Source organism: Peromyscus eremicus, chromosome 8a, assembly GCF_949786415.1.
Source record: "Peromyscus eremicus chromosome 8a, PerEre_H2_v1, whole genome shotgun sequence".
Classification (NCBI taxonomy): Eukaryota; Metazoa; Chordata; class Mammalia; order Rodentia; family Cricetidae; genus Peromyscus; species Peromyscus eremicus.
The window spans coordinates 82,365,450-82,392,833 of NC_081423.1; the positions used below are offsets into that span (position 1 = coordinate 82,365,450).

The 27,384-nt window shown below is 41.0% G+C and overlaps 2 protein-coding genes across 2 annotated transcripts; both read left to right on the forward strand.

The window, feature by feature from the left end:
• Positions 1 to 10,612: 10,612 nt before the first annotated feature.
• Positions 10,613 to 11,227, forward strand: LOC131917088 (keratin-associated protein 9-3-like). The gene is given in 1 exon segment (XM_059270724.1): positions 10,613 to 11,227. A coding segment is annotated over 1 exon segment (615 nt).
• A 3,504-nt stretch (positions 11,228 to 14,731) lies between these two features.
• On the forward strand, positions 14,732 to 15,194 carry LOC131917715 (keratin-associated protein 9-2-like). Its single transcript, XM_059271759.1, is given in 2 exon segments — positions 14,732 to 14,823; positions 14,825 to 15,194. Coding segments are annotated over 2 exon segments (462 nt in total).
• The last annotated feature ends 12,190 nt before the right edge of the window (positions 15,195 to 27,384 follow it).

The following is a 27,384-nucleotide window of genomic DNA, read 5'->3' on the forward strand; positions in this document are numbered from 1 at the left end:
GAGATATGGCTACTAGGTCGTAAAATACCTTTACTTTTGTTTGTTTTGTATTTGAGGCATCTTTATAATGTTCTGCACACCTGCTCTCCTTCCTCATATTCCCACTGCTGTGTAAAAGTCCCAGTTTGTGAGGCTAGAGAGATGGCTCAGCTGTTAAGAGTACACATGTCTGTTGAGGAACACCTGGATTCAATTCCCAGCATCTACATAGCAGCTCACAACCACCGGTAATTCTGCTTCCAAGGCATCCAATGCTCTCTTCTGACATCCCTGGGCATGTGCTGTACATACATACATGTAGGCAATATACATAAAACATAATAAATAAATCATTTAAATTTTTTTTAAATTTGAAGAGCCCCAATTGCTCCACATACTTATCAACACCTTTGGAGCTCTTCTGTTTCTGATACTAGATAGACAACATTCTAATACTGCAACTGTTACACACTCAAATAATATTCCAGTGCCTGGTAATATCTCACGCCATCAGGGAAAATAAAGGAGACAAGGAAGGAACCGTGTCCCTCTGCTGTGCTGCACTAGGCAAGCCCTGTCTCAGTGCAGGTCCCTGGCCTCTGGACTTCCATGCTTCATCATGCAGCTATCTTTAGAGGAATGGCATTCCTTCCCACCACCTACACCAGGGCCTGCTCTCCTCATCTCTGAGTTAACTCCTTTCCACAAAACGGCTCTGTAGCTACTTGTGCTATTATCTTTAAACAAACAAACAAAAAGGAGAATCTCTCTATGTAGCCATGGCTGTCCTAGAACTCTATCTGTAGTCCACCCTGGCTTGGACTCAAAGAGATCTCCTTGTCTCTGCCTCCCAGTTACTGGGATTAAAGATATGGTGATGCACACTTGATACCTGTGCTACTTTTAAGTTGTGCCCTCCAAAGGGATTCTGACATCTTAATTTCTATCTTGGGCACCTGGATGTGCAGTTTTAATGACACGATTTCTTACTTAGCGTAAATTTTTGCTACCATTTAAAACTCTCTCAAAGCCAGAAAATGTCTTTTTCTGGAACCCAGAGTTCAGATTTCATACAAGACACTTCTCTAGCCAGCCATGAAGATATCCAGGACTTTGCCTATTCCTAGGAAACACAGTACAGTAGGAATCCGAGTTAAAAGGGCTTCTGCTCTAAAAGACACTATGCTGACCTGAAGTCCACCCTGAGATTCATTACCATCCTATTATACACCTCCATAACTAATTCCTGCCTGCCTACATCACCACCAGCCAGCCAGCTTTCAACCCAGACTCAAGCCAGGTCATAGGAGAGTTAAAAGAATAGGAAGTACACCAACACTGGATTCCCACCCTGAATAGTTTAAGGAAGATATTGTTATTCATTATCTAAAATACTCCTCTGTCTCCCCTGACCCACAGGAGATCCTCTCATCCTTCATTTATATAAAAAGCTTTTTGGCCTGTCATTTCTCCCTTCCTGTACTCTGGCCAAGAATGAGGGCCATGGCTTAGTGGTATCGTAGCTTTTCCCATGACTCCCAAAGGGATAAGAAGACCTGGTTTGGTGTCATGCTGGTGGCTATGTCAGAGTGGCAGTGGATGGCAATTGAAGTTCAAGATGTCAGCCCATCAGAAGGAAACTCTCTGATGGGTCAATCTCAGTTAGGCAAGGTTCTGAGACCACAGACCCTGAAATGTCTTTTGCTTCTGCTGTGCTTTTACATGCTTGTTGCTACTGTCTTTCTCTGGTATCTGGCATGGTGTGAATGGGTGTGGGGAGATCCCCACTGCCTGTGGCATAGTGTGTTTATATCATGGAAACATCCCATTCTACTGGGCATTTTTACCTATGAATTTTCATGAAGATTGTATTTCTGTAAATTGTACTGTCAAGTTGATAATAATAATAATAGTTTATACAGAGTTTTGATGAATAAATATAAATACAAGGAAATGTTATACTGCTAGGGCCTATGAGTTAACCCTAAGGAGCTGCATTAGATCAAAGCCCAAGTTAATGATTAAGGAAAACAATTGAGTCCTCCAGGAGTCAGGCTGACTGTGATTTTCTTAATGCAGAAAAGATGCAGTCATGGATTTCAGTGTGCACCATTAGCTGAAACAAAGCTTCAAAATAACTTCAGGTTAAACCAGATACTTTACTAATAGTTTTAAGACAAATAACCCCAGAAAACAATCTAAACGTCACAAGGACACATAGCTGAGCTTTCTGATTCATTAGGCTAGGTTCAAAAATGCAAAATAGCCCAATTGTTGCTAGCTGACATACTTTCTTTGCCAGGTCTGGTTGATGATCAAAGGTGATTATTAATTTCTTGTACCTATTCCTGACCTCAGTTTTCTGATACAAAAAAAAAAAAACTATTGATGAATGGGTATATATCCTAAGATTCAAAGTTCAACTGACTGTTTTATATGTATAAAATTTTAGGTTTGTGATTCCTTTAAGATTCCTTATAAAATTATCTTTCAAGGTAGATAATAAGGTGATTGATTCTTTCTTTGTAACTGTAATTTCTAGCCTGCCAATAAAAGCATTGGTTGAGAAAAAAATGCTCCTTGTTTGCCCATGTTCTATTAATCTGTAAAAAGTTACTTAGATATATTTTATGTGGAATATCAGAGTGCCTCTGTTTTTAATCATGTAAGGGAGATGTAAAAAATGATTTTACCTGTATTCATCATAATCATTTACTTGAAAAATAGAATATAATCTTGTTATGATCCCTATATTTCCCAAAAGATTTTATTAGGGTATTGTGATGGTATTGTGTTCCCCAAAATATTGTACATGCTTATAAACTTATCTGTGGTCAGAGAAGAGAACAGCCACAATATTAAACATAGAGGACAGGCAGTGGTAGCGCACACCTTTAATCCTAGCATTCCAGAGGCAGAAATCTCCCTCTGGATCTCTGTGAGTTCAAGGCCACATTGGAAATAGCCAGGCATGGTGACACACGCCTTTAATCCCAGAAAGTGAGCCTTTAATCCCAGGGAGTGATGGCAGAAAGCAGAAAGGTATATAAGGCGTGAAGACCAGGAACTAGAAGCATTTGGCTGGTTAAGCTTTTAGGCTTTTGAGCTGCAGGTCAGCTGAGATTCATTCTGGATGAGGACTCAGAGGCTTCCAGTCTGAGGAAACAGGATCAACTGAGGAACTGGCAAGGTGAGGTAGCTGTGGCTTGTTCTGCTTCTCTGATCTTCCAGCATTCACCCCAATAACTGGCCTCAGGTTTGATTTTATTAATAAGACTCTTTAAGGTTCGTGCTACAGGGTATATATGGTGTATATATAGAGAGAGAGAGAATGAAAGAAAAACTGAGCAGAATAAAGAAGGAAACTACCAAGAGAGTGTGTCTTTTTCCCTCACCCCCTCAGATAGAAAAGTCTAGTATACACTGATTCTGTGGATTTCCCTATGAGCCCTGTGTTGCCTGGAGGCTGCTCCCCCAGGCAGCAATAGTGTGAGAGAATAAAAATCCTTCTATTCTATCCCTTCATGACATGCGTTAAAGCCAGTTATGAGTTTATCTGCCATACAAGTCAAGATTTATGAATGTATCAATGTATGAATGTTTGCCTACAGGTTTTATGTGCACCATATGAGTGCAGTGCCCACAGGGGCCAGAATAGGGCATCTGATCCCCTGGGATAAAGTTACAGACAGTTGTGAGCTGCCATATGGGTGCTGAGAAGAGAATCTGGGCCCTCTACAAGAGCATACAGTGCTCTTAACAACTGAGCCACCTCCCCACACCCCAAAGTATCTTCTTCACCAACTCAGAGCTTCATCTATGATGTCTTTGAAAGTGTGAATGTCTGTTAGTAGAGTAGCTAGCTGTCTTCCCAAAGGCTAGAGAGCTTGCCTGTTTTTGTGCTTGTAGATCTGGTGATAATCTGGTAGCATCAGCTTCTTGGCTATGTTTAGTTAGCAAGGACATTTCTCCAGCTTCTCTTCAGTGAGTTTAGCTGGCACATTCCTTTTGTAACCTTAAACGTCTATAAGTGAAAAGACACAAAAGGAGAATGCTATAACCTGTAAGTGATCAGAAGAAACATTAACATAGGCAAAATATTAGTGTGCTACTATGAATCTAAGCATAGACTTTTAACAGGATAGCTGTGTTGCCTTTTTTCTACTTTTTGAGCAATTTTAATTTTATAGTTATTATTATTTAATTTATTAAATTTGTTCTCTGACAGTTTCATACACGTATATAATGCACACTGATTACTCTCACCCCCTACTTTCCCTTATTTCACTGCCACCCATATCTACCCATCTCCTTCATACAAATCTCTTTTCCATACTCATTTTGATTTGTTTCCATGTGTGACCCAGAGTTTAAACAGGGCTGCACACGTGACCATGGGTTTGGAGCTATCCACTGGAGCATGGTGAACTCAGCAGTGGGCACCAAACTGAAGACAATGACTCTTCCTCTCCCAGACTTTTATTAATAATGAAGCATTGGGCCTTATGAGCCCCTCCCCCATCTGGCATTGATTATTGACAGGGCCAGTCTTGTGCATGTTCAGTGAAAGTCACTACAGCTGCTATGAGGCTGTAAAAATCAATGGATATCTTGGGCCTTGGAGGATAACATTCTATAGACGTTCTCCCATCTTCCAGCTCTTACATTCTTCCTGCCCTTTTTACTCAGTTTTCTCCAAGCCTTACACTGGGTGGTATAAATATCTTCCTTAGTGCTGGTCCATCAATCATTATGTATTCTCAGCATCTTAGACAGCCATGAGACTGTGCATACACTACCATTGGCTGCAGAGAGGCTTCTCTGATTAAGGCTGAGAAAATAGCTTTGGTCTATAGGAATAAACATAGATATTTAGAAGGCAGTTTGATGCCATGTCAATGAGTTAAACAACAGCAGTGTAAGTTCCACCCTCATACCTATAAACCTCCCAGTCATGGGTGATTGAATGGGTTTACAATACCAGGCATGGATTCCTTCCTGTGCAGCAGCCCTCCAATGTAACTGAAGGGCATAAATACTTGTGTCATTGTTACACAAGGTAGACATGTTTGCTTCACAGGTTGCTTTTGTAGTTTGTAGTGTTCAAAGTTAGGAAAGACTGTTGATAACTGACACTACCCCAAGCACCACTCCAGTAACCTCTATAGTTCCTTTTGGCACTTTGATATTTCATCATAGGGAGGAAGCTTCCAACTCAGTTCCAGATTGCTTTCTCTGAACATTTGACCATGGTATGTCCTTTCTTCAGCCATATGGTCTTATTCTCTATTTCTGATGGCCAACATGAATAACAGCCCTTGTTAGAGGACTAACAAGAGCTTGTCTTGTTTGGGTAGGGGCAGGGGAGAAGAGTCTCTGTCTCAAAAGAGGTGGATGGCATGTGTGATAATGACACCCGACATTGTCCTCCAGCCCCTGGTGCATGCACATATGAATACAAACACACACATATGGGTGAATGCATACATACATGCATTAAAATGTACCAATAGCACATAGTAGAGTAGAACATGGGCCCTTTAACTGACAGCACTGAGATGCTAATTGTACAAGACTGATACTAGACCCCTGTCTCACTCTAGGCAAAACCCAACATAGAATGGAATACACTCCATTCTGGCCCCAATTAATGCCTCTTCTCATATGTGAATCTGAGTTTTGAATTTTTACATTTGTGTGTTTATATTGGAATGCCTGTAGAGGCCAGGGAGATTGACAGGGACTGATGATATGGGAAGGCCTTAAAAGACAGGAGACAGTAGAACACATACCAATAAAAAATAGAGAGGTAGACTATTGTGGTGGAAATGTTTGCAGGGAGCTAGTAGTAGGGGAATGAAGAACAATACAGAGTGGAGGGGAGAGTTAATCAAAACTAATGATGTGTTAAAAGTTAACTGGAGACCAATTACTTTCTACACTAGTTGACAAGTATAATAAGAAGAGTCTGAATGGAAGTACCCTGCATGGGTAGTGCAGCTCCCAGAAGCCATAAGCAATTAAACAAAATCCTAGTTCAGAGTATGTGATAAAACCCTATGAGAAGCCCACAGGTCTCCATAACAACACACACTATTAGCTTTTCTTTTGATTGCCCACCAGACCAAGCAGTAAGACTTTGCTATTGAAGACATCGTATGCTTTGGTTACAGGATATAGAGAAAAGAAGCCCGAATTGAACTGGATGTTTCCTTCCTGCTAGCTAACATCATGGTACCAGCATGGTGATGCAAGCTGCCAGGGAAGAAAAATCATCAAGGGCCTTATCCAGCTACAAATCCTGCAAGCTGCTTTACCAACTAGTCAGGAAAAATGTGTCCATTTGTGCAACGGTGGAATGAATATTATGGTAGTAACCAATCACTTTTTGACTTGATGAAATTCCTTTTAATGAAGAAATACATGCATAATATGTACTGAACATCTGGTCCAAAGCCCATAGCTGGGGAGCTCATTGAACCTAGGACAGAAGCTACACTGATATTTTGATCCACGCCATGTCAAACTGACTTCTAAATATTAAAGTTTTTAACCTTTACGTTATTGCTGCTCTCATCCCTGGTAAGAGAAACTTCTGTTTGCTGTGGGTGATGATGGTTCTGGCAGAGACACATGACTGGTTATAGGGTTTAAAACAAACAATTGCTGAGTACAGCCTTAGACAGATATCAATATTATGCCCTCCAAGACTCAAGGAACAGCTTGAAAGATAGGACAAAAATGATCTAAGAGCCAGATGATGGGGAGGAGTGCTGTGGAATACAGCTTTCTGAAAGAGATAGGATCTATTAACATTCCATCATAGATGGGGGAGGGGTTCATGAGTCCCCCCCCCACTCCTCCTTGAAGAGCTACTGACAATTATTGGCCCCTGGCAGAGAAAGAGTAATTTTCTTCAGTAGTGTAACCAGAGTTATGTTGCTTATAACTGCCTACCCATGCTTGCAAGCAACTCTAATTAAACTGAGTGGGATGGACACACACACACACACACACACACACACACACACACAAAATGAACATAGGAGGGAAACATTGGAGGAAGAAAAAAGGTTGCAGTGGAAGAGAGATTCAAGAGTGGTGAGGAAATGTAATGATCAAAATATATTATTTAAATATATGAAATTATTACAAGTCATAGTGAAACAAGCCTTTAACCCCCTCATTCAAGAGGCAGAGGTAGGAAAATCTTTGTGAGATTGAGGCCAACCTGGTCTACATAGTGAATTCCAAGGCCAGCCAGACCTACATAATGAGATCTTGAGTTTAAAAAAAGGGAAATACTTAAATAATAATAATAATAAAATAATAATAATAAATAAAAATGATTAAAATAAAAGACCTTTATATAAAACTTGGAAGCAGTTTGAGGAAAACACTTCAGGACATGGCACAAGCAATAAGATTCTCAACAGCTCTTTAGCAGCTCAGACAACAATAGGAAGAAATGACAGATGTAACTGCATCAAATTAAATGGCTTCTATGAAAATAAGGAAACAATGAAGAGCGTGAAAGACAGCCAACAGAAGAGCAAATCAGAAGAAAACTCAATCCCAGATATTCATCCAGGTAATTCACAACCAGAATATACAATGATTTTAGAAATTAACAACAAAATTCAAAGTAAACAAATTCATAAGTGGGTCAATGTTTAGAGTATCTAAAAAAAATAGTACAAATATCCTGTAAATCCATAAAAGAAATTATAATGTAAGTACTCATCAGGGAAATGCAAACCAAAGCTACCTATGAAATTCCACCTCACCCCAGTCAAGAAGACTGCCATCAAGGAAACAAGCAATAAATGCTTAGGATATAGGGAGGAAAAAATAACTCTTTTCAGTGTTGGTGAGAATGTAAATTGGCATAATACCTATGGAAATCAGTTTGGAGTTTCCTCAAAAAGCTAAAAATAAGATTGCCACATGATCCAGCTATATTACTCCTCTGCATGCACCTAAAGAAACCAAAGATGGTATACAGTGGAGAAATGTCTGCCACCATGGCCATCAAGCGACGATTACATTAGTCAGTTTGTATGTTCAGTCCAAGAGCCCATCATTGTATTTAATGAACAGATAAAATATGTACTATATAAGTGATTGAAATTATTCAGCCTTAAAGAATGTGATTACTTGATTTGCATGCAAAAGTTTGAAAATGGAGTTGCCCTATTAGGGAAATAAACAAGACTCAGAAGGGCAAGTATTGCATATGGAAATTAGAAGGAAAAAAATGACATGAACATAACAGGGGAGAAAAATAGACCTGAGTGAGCAGCAGTGAGTGTAACAGAGGACGTTATGACAAGGGTGAGTGTGATCAGAGTGTGCTATGCACAGGCAGGAAGATATCACTATCAAATACATTATTTTGTAAAGTTAATATATGCTAATAAAATTCATCTGTTCTGAATTTCAGAAGCAATAGATGTGAGATTTATAATTAGAACACATATAGTAGCAGAAAAATTAAATATCTAAGAATAATCTAGTCAACTATAAGCCAAGCATTTGTCACATTGACCCATTTAGAGGAAGTGACTTTTTTATAAATGTGTTCAGAAGAAGTGGAGGGCTCTGTAACCTGAAAACCTTCTCTTTCTTTTGCTTAGAATAACATCAGATCATTCTATTACAGTGTTATTTAATATGTAAATACTGCTATGCGTGAAGTGTGGCTCAAAATATACAAAGGAATAAACATTTCAAAAAGGAATCCTACAATCAATCATCTACATAGTTACACAACCCAACAGAAATGTTCATATCTACTTGACAAAAGTTCCATATAAGGCTTTTATCAAATTATTAATTTGAATTTACACAAGCTGCAAACAGCCCGCAGGTTTCTAGAAAGAAAACCCACACAGAGATTGTGTCAAATTCATTCATGGGAAGAGTACAGGCCAGTGAGAGGAAGAAAGACTAGATCATTACACTGATGGATTTCAAAATCATAAGCTGAATGGAGAAGCCAATTATAATTTTTATTTGCAAAGGGGCAAAGAAGCCAAAGGTGGCATCATTGGCTGAAAAGTAAAGTTGACACAGAACAATCGTCTCGCCTTGAAAAACAATGAGAGAATGTAATTTTTTTTTTTTTTTTTGGTTTTTTTGAGACAGGGTGAGAATGTCATTTTTAAAAAATGGTGAACATTTATTTCTTACCTGATTAATAACAACAGACAAGTTCATCTTGTGATTCTCTCTCCATCATGACATTGTTTATGGCCTTTCAAAATATAGTAGACTTTATAAATATTTTAAATAAATTTAATTATACTTGCATCATTAGATATCATTTCAACCTATCTCAAATCCATCACTGCACACAGAGAAAAGCAATAGAGGAAGAGAATCAAGAATAAATTACAAAATGAGATGCTAAGACAGAAGGACAGACAGGCAGACAGAAGGAAAAAGACAGAAAGACGGGGAAAAAACACTAACCTGAGAGCACTGAATCTGCTATCTACCAGCAGTTACCTGCTTGCTCAGGTTTGCCTCGAGTGAATTGTTATACGGCAGGAATCCCAACATAATCCTCCTAGTGAGCACCTCAGCAAAGGAGAAGTCAGGACCAATAGACACACACACAACCACACACACACACACACACACACACACACACACACACACACACAGATATCTTCTCACTCTAATGTACTTCCACTTACACATCCGTCCTCTAGTTTACACTGATATGAAATATACTATACCAGATATCTTCATCTCAATTGCCTTTGAGAAACATTGGTGGAGGAGCTGCTTAAGAAACAGATGTCTGGGCCAATCTGAAGTGAGGACTTCGTGTGTAAAACGACGGAGACCCAACCATTCCATCACTGTGAACATAGCACCATCATGCAGATACTTTATGAACTAAGGACTGTAAGGGAATATTCTTTTACACTATGTGAAGAAGTGTCATTTTGATTGGTTTGATAAAGAGCTGAGTGGCCAGTAGCTAGGCAGGAAAAGGTTAAGCTGGGCTTCTGGAGACAGAGAAGTCTAAGAAAAAGAAAGGAGGAGTCTCCAGCCAGATGCAGAGGAAGCAGTATATGCAAAAGGAGAGGTAAAAGCCATGAGCCAAACGATAGCAAATAGATGAACAGAAATGGGTTAATTTAAGTTGTAAGAGATAGTTAGAAACAAGCCTAAGCCAAGGCTGAACTTTCATAATTAATAATTAATCCTTGTGGCTTTTTTGTGAGCTGGTGGCTGAAAGAAAAATCCACCTACAAAGGAGAGACAAAATGTAGATACTCTAACTCCCCCAAGACAGCAAGGGCCACCACATGACCAGATGATGATCAAGGACACAGTTGAGACCAGTAGTACAATAGCTTTCCCTTTATTGAAAGAGTTCCTAGACGTTATTCTGGAATAAGAATCAGATTAAACTTTCCAATGATGCATAGCATTGAGAAACACTTCCTTATGAACCATAAACTGAATATGGAAAATGATGTAAACAACATCAAGGAAAAGTCCTGCTGATTGGTCCAAACCTTAGAGGCCTGACATATAAAAGGTCCAGAATGCAAGAACTCACCATATTGTGGAAAACTCACCTGTGAACAGGAACCCTCCAACCACAATTCACACCATGACCAACTCCTGCTGCCCCTCTTGCTGCCAGCCTACCTGCTGCAGGACCACCTGCTGTACGCCAACGTGTGTTACCAACTGCTGCAGCACACCCTGCTGCCAGCCCAGCTGTTGTGAAACCACCTGCTGCAGGACAACCTTCTGTAAACCAACCTGTGAGACCAGCTACTGCTGCCAGCCCTGCTGCCAACCCATCTGCGGCAAATCCATCTGCTGCATGACCAGCTGCTGTAAGCCCACCTGTGTGATCCCCTGCTGCCAACCCAACTGCCAGCCCAGCTGCTGCAAAACCATCTGCTGCAGAAACACCTGCTGTAAGCCAACCTGTGTGGCCAGCTGCTGCTGTACACCCAGCTGCCAGCCCAGCTGCTGTGAAACTGCCTGCTGTAAGACCATCTGCTATAAACCAACCTGTGTGACCAGCTGCTGCCAGCCATGCTGCCAACCAAGTTGCTGTGAGTCCAGCTGCTGCCAGCCTAGCTGCCAACCCAGCTGTTGTGAATCCAGCTGCTGCCAGCCCTGCTGCTGTGAGTCCAGCTGCTGCCAGCCTAGCTGCTGCCCAACCTGCTATGAAACCACCTGCTACTAGACCACCTCCTTTAAACCTACTTAGGTGACCAGCCGGTGCTTTCAGACCTGCAGTTGTGAGTCCAGCTGCTGCCAGCCCAGCTGCTGAACAACTTTCCAACTGAACAATACCCAATCAACTGTACTTCTGTCACATCAATCTTGCCATGTGGGTATAAGCTCACATCTGACTATGAGGCTATCACCACTTTGGAAGCCTGTCAGTCACCTTGGTGGAATGCAAGTCCATTCACTCTCTCTCTCTCCTTTTCTCTCTGTATGGAGCCCAGTCCTTTGCTTCTCTTCTGAGCCCAGATCTTTATCTTTCCCTCTAAACAATTGAGAAAAATGCATTAATTAAAATTATCAAAAATGTATGGAAACTTAATAAATTCTGGACTATTATTCATTTCATATTGTCTGTCATTATTACACTTTGATAAATCACTTGGTAGTAGCTCTACATGCTCAAAAGACTTTTTATTGTGCAATATAATAAGCTCTCTCTCTCTCTCTCTCTCTCTCTCTCTCTCTCTCTCTCTCTCTAGCACACACACACACACTGTTGTTAAAACATCTTCCCAGCAGGAAACATAAACAGCATCTACTCCTCCAAAGGTCCCATCAACAAACCAAAGAAGGATTCCACCAAAGTTGACTCTGAGGATCCAATGAGTTTATCGTGTTTCCTTTCAAAGCACAATTGAGGGACTGCTTACAGGAGTATAGGTGTGCCTCCCTGAAAAGGCTGCACTTTACTTAGCAGAAATGAGGGCTTTTCCCATAGCTGCATGGATGGAGTCCCACCCCTAGTCTTCTATGTTCCCTCCCCCAAGACCACCCTCAGTTAGAGCAGAGTGCATACACTGGTGGTAGGGATTAGCTGGGTACTTATGTGAGGGACTCCTGGACCCCTCACACACATACTTCTCTGTAAGGGATGTAAACAGTAACCAAGCCCAGCTGGGAAGATCTTTTACCAAGGGCCACTGCTGAATGCTCCAAGATGGCAGTTCTTTGGCTCGGAGAACAGTACTATGAGAGAGAGAGAGAGAGAGAGAGAGAGAGAGAGAGAGAGAGAGAACCTAATGCCGTCCATCAGATCTCTGGAACAATTGGAAGTTAACAGCCAATGGTTACCAGCTCCCCACGGCCCTTACCCCATTCCCTGGAAAGAATTGTCCTGCTCTTTTCTTCCCTGACTTCATGGAATGAATGTGGTACTGTTTCTTCCCTTTTTAGTTCATAAAAGAACTGGAAACGTTGTTATCAGATTCATAAAATTTGATTAAATTAAGCAGTGATTATGTTCTAGACATTTCTTGTGAGAAGATCTTTAATTACTGCATCAATCTCATTGTTCATTATGGGTCTGTGCTAGCTTTGGGGAAAATAATTTTTGCAAGATCTCTTAATGATCTGAATTTCTCTGGGGTCCACTGTAACTTCTCCATTTCTTCTCTGATTGTATTCATTTTGACATTCTCATTCTTTCCTTTTGATTAATTGGGCCATAGGTTTGTCCATCTGGTTAAGCTTTTAAAGAATCAGCTCTTTGTCGGCTGAATCTAAATATTGTTCTTTTAGACTCTGTCTCATTAATTTCTGCCCTACTTTTTATTATTTCTTTCCATCTACTAAGTTTTTGATTAGTTGCTTATTGTTTTTCTAGCGTGTTTAGGTGCATCATTAGGTTGTTAGTTTGAGATTTCTTTGGGGTTTTGTGTATGGAAACACTTATAGCTATAACTTTATTGAATGCTTAAACTGTTCCCCAGAGGAGATGTTTTCCTACCCACTGATTTTTATTTGCATCTTAGAAAAATTTCTTCTCTATTTCTTCAATGACCCACTTGTTTCCTCAAAAGCAATCTCTTCAGTCTCTAAGAATTTGTGTAGTTTTTGTATATGCTCTTACTATTGATTTCTACATTTACTCCACTGCAGCCTGGTAGGATACAAGGAATTGTGTCCTTTTTTGTACTTGTTAAGGCTTGCTTTGTGGCCTATGATGTGATAAATTTTGGGAAAGATTCCATGTGCTGGTGAAAAGAATGAGTATTCTTTATGTGTGTGGTAGAATATTCTGTATATATCTATTAAGTCCAGTTGACATATGGTAGAATTCAACCCTAAAGTTTCTTTGCTGAGGTTCACTTTCATAATCTATGATTTGGGGTACAATATGAGAGTGGGGCACTAAACTCTCCCAATTGCTATTGTACTGGGAACATTTCCTGTAGAGCCTGGACTGAGACAAGGGTCCCCACTATCTCCACTCTTGTTCTGTGTTGTGCTTAGTCTTAGTCAGAGCAACAAGATGAGAGACAGATATGAAAGGTCAACAACAGGAGAGGAGGAAGCAAAATTACGTCTGTTCCCAGGTTAATGATTCTATAGTGAAAAGGCTTCATGGACTCTGCCAGAAAACTTTTATGTTTACCAAGCACTTTTAATTTGCAAAGTACAAAACCAACATACAAAAAATCAGTAGCTTACATAGCAATAATGAACCCACTGTGAAGGAGGTTAGGAAAACCATTCCCTTCACGATAGCTCCCCACACACAAAGGATGTGAAAGACCAGGGCAATGAAGACTAACATGCTGAAAAACAAAATGAAAGGAGATATCAAATGATGCAAAAACCTTCCACACTTCTTGTTGGCAAGTAAATAGTTTGAAAATGACCCTAATGTTAGAAAATTATTTGTAGACTGAACCCTGTTCCCACAAAAATTCCAGTAACATTCTTCATAAAACTCAAAAAAAAGTTAAATACTTTCTGTGAAATGCAAATGACTACACATATTCAAAGCAATCCTACACAGAACAAAACACTATTAGAAGTTTCAAAATGCATGGCCTCAAAGTATATTACAGAACAAAAGTGGTACAAACCGTCTGTATAGGAATAAAGATAGACAGGTAGACCAATGGTGAAGGATATAGTACTGAGAAACCAATGCACAGATACACAGCCACCAAACATCATCTTCCCAAATGCATTTGACACATCTGGGACACAGGGGTAGAGCTGGTACCAACATAGATGCCTGACTCATCTGAAGATACATTTTTCTGGATGAATAGACAAGGAGCTAGGCATTCAGCTAATTGATATGAGCATAAAGCCATCTCATCCCTATCCATAGCTACTTCCTAATCGAAGTCCAAACTAAGGAAGAAAGCTATAGAAGCAAAACTCTTCCAACCCTCTCTTCCCCAAGGAGCAAACACACTACTGCATGAAGTCCAGAACTATGATGAAGCTGATGGTGTGACTCCCTCCTTTCATCTGAAAAAGTTCCCAGGAGTTATTCCCAAATAAGAAATAGATTAAGTCCTTTTAAAACAAAAGATTCCTATTAAGAAATAGCTTCTTCCTTGATAAACAAACTTTAGATATGGAAAATAATGTAACGAACAGGGAAAACTGTGATTGGTCCAAACCTAGGTGTACTGATGTATAAAAGACCCAACTAAAATGAAGGGATGGTATTCTAGAAAACTCACCTGTAAACAGAACACCACCCTCCACACCTGAAGCCATGACCAACTTCTGCTGCTCCCCTTGCTGCCAGCCCAGCTGCTGTGAAACCCCCTGCTGCAGGACCACCTGCTGTAAGCCACCCTGTGTGACCGACCAGCTGCTGCCAGCCCAGCTGCTGTGGGTCCAGCTGCTGTGGCCAAATTAACACCATCTTCTATCAGCCCTGCTGCCAATCAACTTGCTGTGAAACTACATGTTACAAGACCACCTGCTGCAAACCAACAGATGAGACCAGCTGCTGCCAGTTGCCCTGCCTCCCCAGTTGCTGCATCACATCCTGCTGCCTGCCCTGCTGTCAATCAACGTGCTATGAAACTACTTGCTATAAGACCACCTGTTCTAAACCAACTTGTGTGTCCAGCTGCTGCAGTGGGCCTTGCTGCCAGCCCAGCTGCTGTGTGTCCAGCTGCTGCCAGCCCAGCTGCTGCAAATCTTGTTGCTGCCAGCCCTGCTGCTGTTGATCAATTTCCCCAAGAGACAAATATCTACACAACTTATGTAAACTCTCTTCTTATTTGTGCTAAAAAGCCATTAGTCTAAGCCCCAAAATTCTGTTAATTATCAAATTCCTGTTCAAACATTAATTTCCTTGAGTAAATACAGAGTTCTTACTTTCACTCTCTTCCTGGTATGCAGGTCTCATGCCATCTCGTGTGAAAGTCTCGCTTCAGCTTAAATTCTGTGCCAAGGTCTTCATCTCTTCCTCTAAGTAACTTAGGAGAGCGTGTTCATTTAAAATGGCATATTTTCATGCACCTTTATAATCGTGCTCCATTCTACAGCGCACTCCACACTCTTGAGCTACTTTGTTCTTCCTGGTCACTTTGAGCTGTCTCCTAAAATGTATACAGCCTTCACAAATTCTTAATATATTATGCACCATATTTCATTCCATATTGTCTGTGTTTACTATTCTGTGGTAAAACCATGTGATACAAGATCTACATGCACAATCAATTTTTAAATGTACAGTATGTTTCACTGTATCACACACAGAGCTCACAACGATGCAAAGCAGGTCTCTTGGAGTTATTCATCTTGCATATTTGAAATGAAATACTCACTGATTATCGACTCACTGTTAGAAACCCCTTCTATGAAGCCAGTATCACTCTGATGCCCAAACCAGGTAAAGACACAACAACAACAACAAAAAAAGAAATCATCATATCTCTGATGAACATAGACTCAAAAATACTCAATAAAATACTTGCAAGCCGAGTACAGACATACATCAAAAGAGATTATCTACCATAACCAATTTGGCTTTATCTGTGAGATTCAGGGACAATTCAACACACACACACAAGTCACTAAGTGCAATAAACCACACAAGTGAACTTAGAAACACAAACCACAGAATTATCTCAAGAGACATTGAAAAAACCTTTGGCAAAATCCAACATGCCTTCATAATAAAAGTCCTTGAGAAAGTAGGAGTAGAGAGAACAAACCTCAACATAAAAACTAGTACAGGCATTATGGAAATTGGTATGAAGTTTTTCTAAAAATTAAAGTAAGAACTTCCATGTGACCCACCTATAATCTCCTAGGCATATGCCCAAAGGACTCTATACCCTACCGAGACATATTTTTGCTTTTCTTTTTAAGATTGCTTGAGAAGCATCCATAAATTTTCCACTAGCTGCTATACCCTTCTCCATCCCACCGCTGTGAAGGATTCTCAATTCTCCACGTCATTGTCAACAGCTGTGTCTCTAGTTGTTTTCTGATAATAGATAGATATAGTATTCCAATGTTATAATTGCTGAATAATATTCCAATGATATACTACCAGTCCGGGCAGAATGTGCCATGTGCCTAGTAAACCTGACAACAGAGGGAAGAAGTCTTTCCCTTGTGTTGGGCTCAGTTTGTGGTCAGCTCTCCTGAAACTGCCTTTTCACAAGTTGGCAGTTCTTCTAACTATGTCAAATTCCCCTTGTCAAAACTAACCTAAATTCTCTTGATTCTTTTTCTTTTGGTCCTAGGGCACCTCAGTGCACAGTTGTCATGCTGATATTTCTATTTGTTACTAAGCCAACACCCTTCAAACCCCGAGAAAGAGTTCTTTTTGTTAACTAGAATTCTGTTTCAGACACCATACCTTATTTTGCAGCCGTGACAACACCCAGGATCTTGGCTGTTCTGGGAAAAACAAGGCATAGAAATGCACCAGGTAAAACAGGTTTCATGCTGAGAGGACACTGGGCTGACCTGCTATTCACCCCCAGACTCATTACCATCTCCTTGTCATACACTACTCTAGTAAAATTCCTGCCCAACCATATAATCTTGTTCCATCCTGCTTCCAACTCAGATGCAAACCAACTCCAAAGATTAAAGGGCAGGACTCTCCCATCTCCAAGATGGACTCTACCCCCTTCACAAAATCTTGGTGAATAATGTTCCTTCTCATAGTATCTTCTCCTTCATACCTTTGACTTCAAATCCATCGTTCGGGTGAGGGCCTGAGCTGCCAATTATTTCTCCAAAATCCTCCGCTCGATAGGATCTAGATTCTGTTGTTGGTTCCATGATACCTGAAGGAGAAAGAACGCAGTTTGGCAGCGTTTACATTTGGTCCTTGCTTTTATAATATTTTAGAGCAAGTTAGAACATTGCTTGTCGCACAAATCTAATTATATTTTTGAGTAACTCAGAGGTTCCTCCACAAGTTTTAAAAGCTAAATATACATCTCAGAATGATAATTTGTAAACAAACAAAAGTAACAAAATAGTAAACTTTTCTTCCAGAGATGCCAGGGGCTCTCACATTTTCTGTATTTTTTTGATCAGATAACACTCTGGCGTGCCTACATGTTCTTTGGTCATTTAATAAGCATGCTTTCTCCTCAGAAGGTTCAGCTGGCACATGTACTGAAGAAAAACTCCCCCTCTGATGATTAGGTGACAACTAAAGACACTTATTCACTTTTATTATCTGGAATAGTTCAATATTACATAAATGGCTATTGTTAATTCCATGAAATTGGCTGATACTTTGTCTTCTTTGTTCCAAATATAGACAATAGATCAGTAACTTGGCTACGTGTTGCTTTCTGGAATTCCCCCATAGAGTATGTACAGAGAGAAACCCCACACCAGCTCTGAATCACTGAAGTGTTTTCTACAGGCATGAGAAGTCTTAAGTAAATAAAAGTAGGGAGGGCTGGAGAGATGGTTTAGTGGTAAGAAACACTGGCTGTTCTTCTTGAGGACCTGGGTTTGATTTCCAGCCTTCACATGGCAGCTCACAACTGTCTGAAACTCCAGTTCCAGGAGATCCAACACCTTCTTCTGGCCTCTTGGGCACCAGGTACACAAGTAACACACAGACATGCATGCACACAAAGCACCCATACACATAAAATAAAATATTTTTTAATATTTGAAGCTTATTTTATTTCCTTTTTTCTTTTTTATATTTTTTTTTGTTTTTCTTTTTTATTTATTTATTTTTTTCTTTATTAAGAAATTTTCTACTCACTCCTCATGTTATCCACAGACCCCCCTCCTCCCTCCTCCCACCCCCTAGTCCTCTTTCCCAAACCACCCTGCATCCCCACATCCCCCAAATCGAAGTCTCCCATGGGGAGTCAGCAGAGGCCATCACACTGAGCCTAGGCAGGTCCAAGCCCCTTTCCCACTGCACCAAGGCAGTGCAAGGTGTCACACCACAGGCACTGGATTCCCAGAAGCCTGCCCGTGCACCAGGGACAGATCCCGATCCCCCTGCCTGAGTGCCCCCCAAACAACCGTCTTCCATGTCCAGAGGGCCTAGTCCAGTCCCATGGGGGCTCCACAGTCACCAGTCCACAGTTCATGGGTTTCCACTAGTGTGGTCCGTCATCTCTGCAGAAAGACAAACATAGTATATACTCACTCATAAGTGGATACTAAATGGGAGGGAAGGGATAGCCAGACTGCAACCCACAACTCCAGAGAGACTAGCTAACAGGAAAAGACCCTAGGAGGGACACATGGATGACCCTGTGAAGGAGAAGTGGATGAGATCTACATGAGTGGACTAGGTGTGGGGGGTGGCAGAGGGCGAGGAGTGGGGGATGAGAACATAGGGAAATGGGAGGGTCAAGCTGGAACAGGGACAGAGTGGGAGGGCAGGGAGAAAGATACCATGATAGATGAGGACATCATGGGAATAGGAAGAGGCAGGGTGCTGGGGAGGCTCTCAGGAAACCACAAGGTTGACCCCACCTTGGTCTGCTGGCAGTGGTCCAGAGGGTGCCTGGACCGGTCTACTCTGGTGACCAGCCTAGGAAATAAAATAAAAGAATTTTTTAAAGAAAATAAATATAAGGAGACAAAGCAAAGCCAAATTGTGTTCTGAGGAGGTGGGGAGTGTAGATAAATTCAAGACTGACTCAATTAGATGAGCTAGAGGAAATTCGGTAAAAACAGGAAGAATGGAAATGTATATTTAGGAATATATATGTACAGTCAATATGTCTCCAAACAAGGTATCCATGAGTCAAATCCAGTGTAACATACACAAATCATAACCAAACCAAATTGATTTCAGTAAGGCAATATTTGTCTAACATTTGAACGTGCCTCAGTGTTTAACCATGTTTACTAAAAAAAGATACAATAAGCATTTGGAATTGAGTTGGGTTTTTTGTGTGTGGGTAGGGTAGGGGGAGAAGGATCTAATTTCCCAGTACCATTTGTTAAAGATGCTGTTTTTCCTCCAATGTGCATTTTCAGCATTTTTGTCAAAAATCATGTGTCAAAAAGGAGAGCATGAATTTGAAGAAGAGTAGGAAGGGGTATATTGGAACTTTGGAGGGGGGAAGGGAAAGGAGAATGTTGTGATTGAAATACAATCTGAAAAATCAACAAAAAATATACTCAAGCTCAAAGAACTTTTTTTTTTTAAATCAGGTGTCAGAAATTTTAGGATCATAGGCTTTTATCTGGGTCCTTAATTCTATCCCACTAATCAATGTGTCTCTTTTGATGCATATCACCAGGGTGTTTTTATTACTATAGTCTGTAGTATAACTTGAAATCAGGACTGGAGATGCTTACAACACTATTTTTATTGTCCAAGATTGTTTGGGCTATTCAGGGTCTTTTGTGCTTCGATATAAATTTTAGGATTATTTTTTCAATTTGTGTGAAGAATTGTGCTGAAATTTTCATGGGGATTTGCATTGGATCTATGGACTGCTTTTGAGATTGTGATCAGTTTCACAATTTTATTCCTAGCAATCCATGATCGTGAGAGTCTGTTCCATCTCTTAGCATATTTAATTTCTTTCTTTGGTGTTTTATAGTTTTCATTGTAGGTTTCTTCTTTATTAGCTTTGGAGGATTGGGAAAGATCATTGTGAAACAATGCCTTGGACATGATGAGAACATTGCACTCATGAACTCCCAGGAGCTGTGATTGCCTACCCAAGACCTGAATAAAATCAACCCAGTCATAATTCCATAATATGAGGAGAGGTAAAAATCCCTGTGCCTAGCTGAGGTGCTTTGACCTCTGAAGACTGTCAGGGTAAGGAATTTAAAGGTTCTTTCGAGATGTTTAAGGGAAATGGCCCACACTCCAGTGGATAGCCCTACACTGACGGTTCTCAACCTATGGGTCATGACCTCTTTGAGGTTGTGTAATATATATCCTGCATATCAGATACTTACAGTATGATTCATAACAGTAGCAAAATTACAGAACGTAGTAGCAATGAAAATACTTTCATCGTTGGGGGTCACTGCAACATGAGGAACTGTATTAAAGGGTTGCGGCATTAGGAAGGCTGAGAACTACTGCCCTACACCCATGTGCATATGGACAGTACTGATTTCACTCATCACTGGGCCAAAAAGAAGACATGAAGTTTGGAGGGAGACACAGTGAAGAAGTCTGGAAGAGATTGGGGAGGGAATGGGTGGTGGATCAGAACATATATAACATTGAGTTTTCTGTTTTGTTTTGTTGTTTTTCAAGACAGGGTTTCTCTGGGTAGCCCTGGCTGGTCCTAGAATCAGCTCTGTATACCAGGCCAACCTCAAACTCACAGAGATCCACCTGCTGTTAACATTGTAAATCAGCACCACATATCACACAGCACACCTTTCACTCAAAGGAGGAGCTCTGCAGAAGAGAAAGAATTAACTCACAAAGCATTCAAACAAAGAGATAGGAAGCATGTCTCAAATCTACCTGCTTAGGGATACAGTCCAGGGATACTGATGTGATAGAGAAACAGAGTGAAGTGTGGCTTGGGCATAGTGGGTAGATGAGAAGTGAACTAATCCACAGTTTGCACATATGCAAATGAATACCATGGCTTGCCTGGGACACAGGTGAAGAGATAGCCTGTCAGTGTGCTTTTCCACCCTCCAACTTCAAAGAAGTCACCCACTGGAAATGTCCACAGTCTCAATTGAAGTATCAATGGTTTCATCCCCATTGAGTTAGATGAATCTGTCTTCCAGGTTCCTGCAAAACATCTCAGGTAACTACTATCATCAGGACCTGCTATTATCACATATCATGGGTGTTTGTCTAGAGCAAAATTGGTGAGCACCTAACAACATGGCTTAGCACATCCTCCAAAGTTGATGACTTCCAAAATTAAAGTCAGTTAGAAGAGAGTTATCGAAAACAAAAGAGATCACACAGACATCAGCTCCTTTCCAGGGGATGAGAGGATGTGATTGGTAGACCTTGGAGTTAATTTCTATTTCCCACTCTAGCCATAGCAGCAACAACATCATTGTGTTCACTTCATGATGTTCTCTTGGATTGGAAATTAATTATTATGCTCATTTAAGGTGACTGACAGACCTAAGGAAAACAGTTAATGTCTCAGTTAAATCAGGTTCCACGACAACAAATTCCTCCCTTGAATAAAAAGAAAAGAGAATGGTTAGACAAAGAATAAAACACAGACAGGCAGAACACTAGAATCACTTCTCTACAGGTGAGGACTGTATTTGTCTGGATCCTGGTTTTTTGTTTTTGTTTTTGTTTTTTTTTCAGATCAGCAACAGTTCAAGTCCTGTGTGTTTATTCTAGTACAACCTCAGACCTGGGAAATGACAATAAACCATCACTACATCTGTGAATACTCTCCTCCCTCCAGTGTGTTCTGCTGCTTTAGTCCACCTGCTCTGTCTGGCTGTGCTCTTCTATGAATGTAGTAGCATTGCAGCATTGTGCTGGACATCTTCCCAGATTGCCTTTTGTTTTTCTAGGCAGAATCTCATATAACCCAACATGATCTCAAACTCCCTATGTATCTGAGGATGACCTTGAACTTCTGCTCCTCCACCTCCAACTCCCAAGTGATGAGATTATGGGCATGTGCCACCATGCCTGGCTAATGTAGTGTTAGGGATTGAAATCTGGGCTTCATACACCCTAAGCAAGCATCCTTCCACCCGAGCTACATCACCAGTCCCTCACCCCAAATGTCTTTAATGCATCTGGAACACCCAGGTAGAGGAGCTGTTACAGAAAAAAATGCCTGGACTAGCCTGTGGAGTAAACAATGAACTAGTCATTCAGTCCATCTCCGAGAACCACCAAGCAGTCCCTTCCTAATATAAGTAGAGCCAACGGAACAAATCTTTGAAAGGACAACTACCCTGAGTCTCCCAGGGTTCCAGGAGTTCAATTGATGATCTAATCAAGGTGCTGCTGATGGTAGGTTCAGCTTCCTTTTGCCTGCAAAGGTTTCATATGAGTTGCTCTCAGTTAAGATCCTTGCTTTGAAAAACTTCATAACATTGAGAGATCAATGTGTTCTTTTTTTTAATTATTATTTTTTATTTCTTTTTTTGTATCATCAGCAAGGAAGACTGTAACTGGTACATAAATAGATATGTATACTAGACAAAGAAATAATATATATGATTAATAATATTGACCTGAAACTAAATGTTGTATTGGGTTGAATGGTAGAAACATCAGTATCAAATCTAAGCCTGTATTTAATTCATTTATTTCTTTAGCCATTACAGTTCAAACTCAGGAGCTTCCTGTTTAGAAAATACAACACACAAAATGGTATTAATGAGCTTCACAGCCTAGTTTCTTCTCTTATGGATTTTTTTTCTTTTTTCTTTTTATTAAGAAAATTTTTTCATTCATTTTGCACACCAAAGATCCCCCTCTTCCCTCCTCCAGCCCCCCCCAGCCTCCCCTCCCAACCCATCCCCCACTCCCTCCCACAAGAAGGCAAGGCCTCCCATGGGGAGGCACATTCAGTAGAGGCAAGTCCAAGCCCTGAGACCAGGAATCCAGCAATGTTTACTTTGATAACTTCAAACCGAATGTGAAATATTACAGAAACAAGGAAAGACCTGCTGATTGGCCCAGACTATAAAGACCTGATATATAAAAGGCCTGCATAGAAAGAAGTCATTGTCTTCTGGAAAGCTGACCAGTGAACAGGAGCCCAGCCTTCCACATCCAACACCATGACCCAGTCCTGCAGCTCCCCTTGCTGCCAGCCCACCTGCTGCAGGACCACCTGCTGCAGGACCACCTGCTGGAGACCCAGCTGTGTGAGCAGCTGTTGCCACCCCACTACCAGCCTTGCTGCTGAGGATCTATCTGCTGTCAACCATGCTGCACACCCTGTTACCGGATCACCTGCTAAGAACCAGCCTGCATGATTATCTGCTGCAGCACACACTGCTACTAGCCCTGCTGTTGTGGGTCTAGCTGCTGCTGCTGATGATGATGATGATGATGATGATGATGGTGATGATGATGATGACGATGATGATGATGATGAATTTCTCAAAGAACTAACATCTGCACAAACTCTTGCTGGCAACTGACTTGCCACGCCTATACAAGTCCACTTCTTACCTTTTTGGTAACCACCAGGACATCACCGATGGTGTTCATTCACCATCTACTCTGTTCCAAGAGCTCTGAGCTACTCTGAGGTAATGCAGAGATCTCACTCTTCTTTTCTTAGTGCTTGTCGATACACATTTCATAACCGTGTGTCCTTCATAGGTCATATTCTAAAACTGAGATCTTTGCTTCCCCTAAAGTAATACTGGGACAGTAATCACTGGTCTTAATGCCTGAGCCATCCCTCCAGACCCTACCACAGTTTTCACCCATTCATTTCCTAATGGACATTTCAGTTGCTCCAGTATCTTGACTGTGGCTATTATTAATGCCATGAGAAATTCAATACTCTGATATCTAGAGTTATGCATTCTAGATATTCATGCCATATCTGATGGATGGTTGACAAAGGTTTTTCTCATTCTGTAGGGTCTCTCTTTACTCTCCTGATGAACTCCTTTGCTGTGAAGCTTTTACATTTTCTGTAATCCCATTTGTCAGTTCTTGGGATTAGTTCTTTGCTAGTACAGTCTTTTTCAGAAACAACAACAAATGTTGCTGAGGATATGGGGAAGGATGAGCATTTATATACCACTGTTAAGAAAGCAAACTTGTCCAGCCACTGTGGACATCAATATGGGGGTTCCTCTGAAAACTAAAATAAGAAGCTAGTTGGGAAAAAGAAGGGGGTTAGCAGGAGTGAGAGAGAAGAAGGAGAGGGTTAGCAGTGTGATTAAAACACATTACGCACAATGGAATTTTTTTCATCCAGAAAGAATGAAATTTCCAGGAGATAATGGAACTGGAAATCAATTAAGTGAAATAAGCCAGATTCACAAAGTCAAATGCTGTGTTTTTTCCTCTCATAGATGAAATCTATCATTAAATTTATGTGTGTATATACATGTCTAGGATGGCATGGAAGTAGAAAAGGGACTGTGTTAGAAGCAGAGATCTCATGGGAAGGAGAGAAGGAAAAAGAGATGACATTGGAGTCCACGTGGCCTGAAGCAGGAGAGGAGGCACAGGAAGCGTGAGATGTAGAGGGAGCTAAGGAGAATGGAGAAAGGGCAAGTAATAAAAGGCATGGGGACGGGAATCCGCTGCTTGACGGTGATTGCAAAACACGCTTTTCTCCCAAGTTCTCTCCAGTGAGAACTGGTGAGTTTAACTGAAGTTTAAATATGCTAAAAGTAAATTATTCTTCTCTTAATTTGAGTTAAAAGTTAAACACATTTCTTTACTCTGGTAATATTGTAGAAATCACCAGTACTTTTTTCATAAACTTGTTCTGTACTCTGTTGCTTTTGTTCATAATACAAAGTGAGGCTCAACAATTCGGCCACAAGTTTCTCCTTAAAATTTCTCCCATAGTGTATGTTCCACAACAGGGCCCATGGGATGATCTAACATTCTTACTGAAAAGATAACTGTTCTTCCCCAAGCCAAGCTGTGCAACAGAATCAATGGTGCCATACATGGGCATGAGATCCTGCAGAAAAATCAACGCAGAGGCATGGCAAATCCAAGTAGGGTCATAGGAGGGTGGAGAATCTTGGTGGCCTCAGAACTGACTTCATTAGAGAAGGCAGACGCACTATAGGAAGAACAGGAGGGCTGAATAGTGAAACCCCAGATCAGTGTCCATCCTGAACAGTATTTAAGCATACCAAATTCAGTTCCATGTGCATATGACCACCACCCTCTTATACTGTTACCGGAAATGCAAAGTTGCTGTAATACTTTGGGATTCATCAACGGTTTTCACTGCACTGACTGAAAAAGGTAGAATAATCACAGATATTTGCATATAAGAAGGTTTTATCATCATCAACATGTTTTCAAGATAGAATAATGTAGCAAATCAAGAAGATAAAAATTATATTATTCCAGTGGAAAAAATCTACAGAAAAATAACATTTAATTTTTGAATATCAGGAAATTCCCCTCATATATGGAGAATATAAGTATATCCTGCATATCATACAGAAGTGCCTTACAGTATACTAAGGCAATAATAATTTATAATTAAACAAATTACTGTTAAGTAGATTAAACATCATTTATAGATATGACTATATAAATTACCATTAAATATGTTGACATACTATTAATAAGAGAGGAAGGAGAGATAGAAAGGAAGAGAGAGAGGAAAGAAATGTAGCCCTATACAGCTATAATACCCAGCCCTTGGGAGGCTGAGGCAGGAGGATCAGTTGTTCTAGGCCAGTCTGAGCTGCACAGTAAAACAAAGAAGCAGAGGGATGCAAAGTGAGAGAAGAGGAGGGAAGTCAAACGAGAGGGGAGGGTAGGAGAGAAGATGAGGGGAGGGGAGGAGAAGAGAAGGAGAGGGGAGGGGAGGAGGGTGAGGGAAGAAGGGGAGAGGGGAGGAGAAGAGGGAAGTGGGGAGGAGAGGAGGGGAAGCGAGAGAAGAAGGGAAGAGGGGAGCAAGAGAAGAAAGAGGGGAGAAGAGGGGACAGGAGGAGAGGGGGAGGGGAGGAGGGGGGAGGAGAGGGGAGAAGGGAGAGGAGAGGGGAGGAAAGGAGGGAGCAGTTTGTGATTCACCTGACACATCTGACTCATGAACAGTAAGAAACTAGAGCTATCATCTCAACTGGCCCACAGCTTTCCTCATTAATCACGGAAAGTCTCACACCCTGCTCAGTACTATGCAGCAGACATGTTGACTGTCCACCTGGGGGCTTCCTGCACCCCACTTCACCCCTTCTCTACGAGGCACACATAGTGCCAAACAGTCTCTGAGTGCCTGTGGCAGGCCTGGGATGTGAAAGGGGGGATAACTGTGAAAGGGGGAATAACGGCTACAGAGACAGATGCCTGGTAACCTTGAACCAAAGTGGTGCCTGCCCGCCCGAACACCCTTGACACCAGGTGTGGAGCCAGCCTTCCACTGTGACAGAGGCGTGTTGGCTCTCATCAATGACACTTCCCAAAAGATCAAGCTGTGGAGTGACCACTACCCTGACCTTTCAGATAACCAAATGAGGACCGTGGCAGGAAGGATGCTGATGATATAACCATCTTGCTTTTATCCAAAATTTAAAAAAAAAAAAATGTTCCTAGGAACAGATTAAGCTTTTTTCAAAAGTTTCATGACATTTGACTTTGAGTAATAACCTCGTCCTTGTCACCTTTGCCCTAATTTCCTCTGCCTTTATCTGCTGTTGACCTCTGGGAAAGGTACCTTTTCCAGGTCTCCTTAACTTACCATCACTGCCTCAACCTTGGAAAACAATCATATGTCCTCTATATAATCGAACATACAAACACTTATGAGAGTTTTCTCATGTTTCTTCCAAGGATACACTTCTCTTAGACTGTGATCATGGCTTTTCTAATGTACTCATTCTTCTGTCTTGCTGTCTTCTTTTCCTGGTTGCTTAGCATTATCTTCCCAGCTCTCAGAAGCCTCCCTTAGTCCCTCCCAGTAAAGCCTTGATGTCATCCAGCCTGTTCTGTGGTATCACTTTTTGTCTGGCATTTACTTTCCAGGACTTACGTTTACATTTTCTTTCATAAGTATCATCCGTATTGAGCTTGAAAATGATCCTGGCATGGGGAAAGGAGAGAGCATGACTCTTGAAAATCTACATCTTAGCATGTGCACAAGCAGACACACGCACACATGCGCGCGCGCACGCGCACGCACACACACACCACAGATTTTTTTTTTTTTTTTTTTTTTTTTTTTTGGTTTTTCGAGACAGGGTTTCTCTGTGTAGCCTTGCGCCTTTCCTGGAACTCACTTGGTAGTCCAGGCTGGCCTTGAACTCACAGAGATCCGCCTG